The following is a 5,000-nucleotide window of genomic DNA, read 5'->3' on the forward strand; positions in this document are numbered from 1 at the left end:
ACACATACTCACACACACACACACACACACGGCACACACACACACACGGTACACACACACACACACACACACACACACACATGGTACACACACACACACACGGTACACACACTCACACACACACACACACACGGTACACACACTCACACACACACACACACACACACGGTACACACACACACACACGGTACACACACACACACGGTACACACACACACACACCATACACACCACGGCAAAGGTGACAGTAACCTTTACTGTGTGTGACCTCCTGCAGACTGTGAGGAGGTGAAACAGGCCGTCCTGGTGATGAAGGAGGAGGATCTGGTGAGTGAGAGGACTCAGGCCTTCACCACGGCCCGGAACCTCCTCAACGCCGCCGCCGACGCCGTCGAGAGGATTATGAGCTCCTACAAGGAGGTAGTCACCACATCACCTCCTCTGCTTCTCCTCCTCCTCCTCCCCACCTCATCTGCTTCTCCTCTTCACTTCTTCTCCTTCTCCTCCTCCTCACCTCCTCTGCTTCTCCTCCTCCTCCTCCTCACCTCCTCTGCTTCTCCTCCTCCTCTAGGTGACAGAGTTGGCAGGTTACACCTCTCGGGTCTCTGAGATGTTGGATGTATTTGAAGATGTGAATGAAGGAGTCTACCGTCGGTCTCCAGACGGAGAGGAGGCGTCAGGAGGAGGAGGAGGAGGAGGAGGAGCAGTGGTTCATGGTCAGAGGGTGTGTGGTCGTCTGGAGATCAGAGGTGAGCAGTGAGTCTCCACAGCTAGCTGCTGTCTGTAGCTGCTGTCTGTGGCTGCTGTCTGTAGCTGTTGTCTGTTGCTGTCTGTAGCTGTTGTCTGTTGTTGCTGTTGTAGCTGCTGTCTGTGGCTGCTGTCTGTAGCTGTCTGTAGTTGCTGTCTGTAGTTGCTGTCTGTAGCTGTTGTCTGTTGCTGCTGTCTGTAGCTGTTGTCTGTTGTTGCTGTTGTAGCTGTCTGTAGCTGCTGCCTGTGGCTGCTGTCTGTAGCTGCTGTCTGTAGCTGTCTGTAGCTGCTGTTGTAGCTGCTGTCTGTATCTGCTGTTGTAGCTGTAGTCTGTAGCTGCTGTCTGTAGCTGCTGTTGTAGCTGCTGTCTGTAGCTGCTGTTGTAGCTGCTGTCTGTATCTGCTGTTGTAGCTGTAGTCTGTAGCTGCTGTCTGTATCTGCTGTTGTAGCTGTAGTCTGTAGCTGCTGTCTGTAGCTGCTGTTGTAGCTGCTGTCTGTAGCTGTCTGTAGCTGCTGTTGTAGCTGCTGTCTGTAGCTGCTGTTGTAGCTGCTGTCTGTAGCTGTCTGTAGCCGCTGTTGTAGCTGCTGTCTGTAGCTGCTGTTGTAGCTGTAGTCTGTAGCTGCTGTCTGTAGCTGCTGTTGTAGCTGCTGTCTGTAGCTGCTGTTGTAGCTGTAGTCTGTAGCTGCTGTCCGTAGCTGCTGTCTGTAGCTGCTGTTGTAGCTGCTGTCTGTAGCTGCTGTTGTAGCTGCTGTCTGTAGCTGTTTGTAGCCGCTGTTGTAGCTGCTGTCTGTAGCTGCTGTTGTAGCTGCTGTTTGTAGCTGTCTGTAGCCGCTGTTGTAGCTGCTGTCTGTAGCTGCTGTTGTAGCTGCTGTCTGTAGCTGTCTGTAGCTGCTGTTGTAGCTGCTGTCTGTAGCCGCTGTTGTAGCTGCTGTCTGTAGCTGCTGTTGTAGCTGTAGTCTGTAGCTGCTGTCTGTAGCTGCTGTTGTAGCTGCTGTCTGTATCTGCTGTTGTAGCTGTAGTCTGTAGCTGCTGTCTGTAGCTGCTGTTGTAGCTGCTGTCTGTATCTGCTGTTGTAGCTGTAGTCTGTAGCTGCTGTCTGTAGCTGCTGTTGTAGCTGCTGTCTGTATCTGCTGTTGTAGCTGTAGTCTGTAGCTGCTGTCTGTAGCTGCTGTTGTAGCTGCTGTCTGTAGCTGTCTGTAGCTGCTGTTGTAGCTGCTGTCTGTAGCTGCTGTTGTAGCTGCTGTTTGTAGCTGTCTGTAGCCGCTGTTGTAGCTGCTGTCTGTAGCTGCTGTTGTAGCTGCTGTCTGTAGCTGTCTGTAGCTGCTGTTGTAGCTGCTGTTGTAGCTGCTGTCTGTAGCTGTCTGTAGCCGCTGTTGTAGCTGCTGTCTGTAGCTGCTGTTGTAGCTGTAGTCTGTAGCTGCTGTTGTAGCTGCTGTCTGTATCTGCTGTTGTAGCTGTAGTCTGTAGCTGCTGTCTGTAGCTGCTGTTGTAGCTGCTGTCTGTAGCTGCTGTTGTAGCTGCTGTTGTAGCTGCTGTCTGTAGCTGTCTGTAGCCACTGTTGTAGCTGCTGTCTGTAGCTGCTGTTGTAGCTGCTGTTGTAGCTGCTGTCTGTAGCTGTCTGTAGCTGCTGTTGTAGCTGCTGTTGTAGCTGCTGTTGTAGCTGCTGTCTGTAGCTGTCTGTAGCCGCTGTTGTAGCTGCTGTCTGTAGCTGCTGTTGTAGCTGCTGTTGTAGCTGCTGTCTGTAGCTGTCTGTAGCCGCTGTTGTAGCTGCTGTCTGTAGCTGCTGTCTGTAGCTGCTGTTGTAGCTGCTGTTGTAGCTGCTGTCTGTAGCTGTCTGTAGCCGCTGTTGTAGCTGCTGTCTGTAGCTGCTGTTGTAGCTGCTGTTGTAGCTGCTGTTGTAGCTGCTGTCTGTAGCTGTCTGTAGCTGCTGTTGTAGCTGCTGTTGTAGCTGCTGTTGTAGCTGCTGTCTGTAGCTGTCTGTAGCCACTGTTGTAGCTGCTGTCTGTAGCTGCTGTTGTAGCTGCTGTTGTAGCTGCTGTCTGTAGCTGTCTGTAGCTGCTGTTGTAGCTGCTGTCTGTAGCTGCTGTTGTAGCTGCTGTTGTAGCTGCTGTCTGTAGCTGTCTGTAGCCGCTGTTGTAGCTGCTGTCTGTAGCTGCTGTTGTAGCTGCTGTTGTAGCTGCTGTCTGTAGCTGTCTGTAGCCGCTGTTGTAGCTGCTGTCTGTAGCTGCTGTCTGTAGCTGCTGTCTGTAGCTGCTGTTGTAGCTGCTGTTGTAGCTGCTGTCTGTAGCTGTCTGTAGCCGCTGTTGTAGCTGCTGTCTGTAGCTGTCTGTAGCCGCTGTTGTAGCTGCTGTCTGTAGCTGTCTGTAGCTGCTGTTGTAGCTGCTGTTGTAGCTGCTGTCTGTAGCTGTCTGTAGCCACTGTTGTAGCTGCTGTCTGTAGCTGCTGTTGTAGCTGCTGTTGTAGCTGCTGTCTGTAGCTGCTGTTGTAGCTGCTGTCTGTAGCTGTCTGTAGCCGCTGTTGTAGCTGCTGTTGTAAACGCTCTGAAACGCCCTGAAACGCCCTGAAACGCCCTGAAACGCTCTGAAACGCCCTGAAACGCCCTGAAACGCCCTGAAACGCTCTGAAACGCTCTGAAACGCCCTGAAACGCCCTGAAACGCTCTGAAACGCTCTGAAACGCCCTGAAACGCCCTGAAACGCCCTGAAACGCTCTGAAACGCTCTGAAACGCCCTGAAACGCTCTGAAACGCCCTGAAACGCCCTGAAACGCTCTGAAACGCCCTGAAACGCCCTGAAACACTCTGAAACGCCCTGAAACGCCCTGAAACGCTCTGAAACGCTCTGAAACGCTCTGAAACACCCTGAAACACTCTGAAACACCCTGAAACGCTCTGAAACGCCCTGAAACACTCTGAAACACCCTGAAACGCCCTGAAACGCCCTGAAACACTCTGAAACACCCTGAAACACTCTGAAACGCCCTGAAACGCCCTGAAACACTCTGAAACGCCCTGAAACGCCCTGAAACGCTCTGAAACGCTCTGAAACGCTCTGAAACACCCTGAAACACTCTGAAACACCCTGAAACACTCTGAAACGCTCTGAAACACTCTGAAACACCCTGAAACGCCCTGAAACGCCCTGAAACACTCTGAAACACTCTGAAACACTCTGAAACGCCCTGAAACGCCCTGAAACACTCTGAAACGCTCTGAAACGCTCTGAAACGCTCTGAAACGCCCTGAAACACCCTGAAACACCCTGAAACACTCTGAAACGCTCTGAAACACTCTCTACAGTCTTAATGGGGAACACCCCCAGTTTTGAGCCATTGTTGTTATGGACAAAACTAAAAGTGTCCAAATGTTAGTTTGGTGATGTTTAAGGTCAAGTTATGGTGCTTTTCCATCACACAGTTTTAGCTCTACTCGACTCGCCTCGGTTTGGTTTGTTTTCCATTACAGTAGCGTACCACCTCAAAGTGGGGGGGTCGTCATAGCAAGGCGGCCCAAAACTCCAGCGGCGTAATTTGTATGTGGCACAAAAACAACTAAGGACCTGGAGCGTTTGGTTTGTGTGGAGCCGTTCACCTCGTTCACAGAAATAATAAAAACTGTTTCCAGCTTTAAAAACGGAGGGTTTGATTCTTGTGAACGAGTCGCTCTCATGACTCATCCAGTGATGTCGCTCCCTGGCCAATCGGTGGCCTGCAGTCTGGTGACCCTGTACCTGCTGGTAGGTACTAAAAAAGTACCCGGTGCCAGGTACCATCACCTAGCGGAGAACCCTACAGGTCGAGCCGAGCCGAGTGGGTGCTGGTGGAAAAGCGCCATTAGTGTGTCTATGGGAAGTCCCCACTAAGATAGAGAAACACTGTGTGTGTGCAGGTCATGTGATCAGTGTGGAGAAGGGGATACGCTGTGAGAACCTGCCAATCATCACACCGACCGGAGACGTGGTTGTGTCCAGCCTCAACATCCAGGTAACACACACACACACACACACACACACAAACAAACACAGTGAGTGTTCAGGTGTCAGCGCTGCAGTGTGTGTTGTGGCCACTTGGGGTCACTGTGGATTAACTGACAGGTTGTAATGATGGCTGCTGTGGTCAGAGTCAGTCTGACAGACCGCAGTTAGAATTCATGTTTCTGTTTGTTTCAGCAGCTCTGAGGAGCTCTGACTGCTGCTCACCAAAATATACCAAAATAATATTTAGGAAACATTACTGTCAGTAACCCTCGACAACC

General features: G+C 51.5%; 1 protein-coding gene across 8 annotated transcripts in view; it reads left to right on the top strand.

Annotated features, from left to right (window-relative positions):
• abcd1 (ATP-binding cassette, sub-family D (ALD), member 1) overlaps positions 1-5,000 on the top strand; it is a 22,605-nt gene that overhangs the window by 7,811 nt on the left and 9,794 nt on the right. For all 8 annotated transcript variants that reach the window (XR_011585213.1, XR_011585210.1, XR_011585214.1 and 5 more), the window contains 3 exons: positions 278-420; positions 572-749; positions 4,635-4,729. Coding sequence is in view for 3 of the 8 variants with exons in the window: in XM_070839089.1 (XP_070695190.1) it covers positions 278-420; positions 572-749; positions 4,635-4,729 (416 nt within the window). In the remaining 5 variants the exon portion in view is untranslated. The remainder of the gene's footprint in view (positions 1-277; positions 421-571; positions 750-4,634; positions 4,730-5,000) is intronic.

This window comes from Pempheris klunzingeri, chromosome 11 (assembly GCF_042242105.1).
Source record: "Pempheris klunzingeri isolate RE-2024b chromosome 11, fPemKlu1.hap1, whole genome shotgun sequence".
Taxonomy (NCBI): Eukaryota; Metazoa; Chordata; class Actinopteri; order Acropomatiformes; family Pempheridae; genus Pempheris; species Pempheris klunzingeri.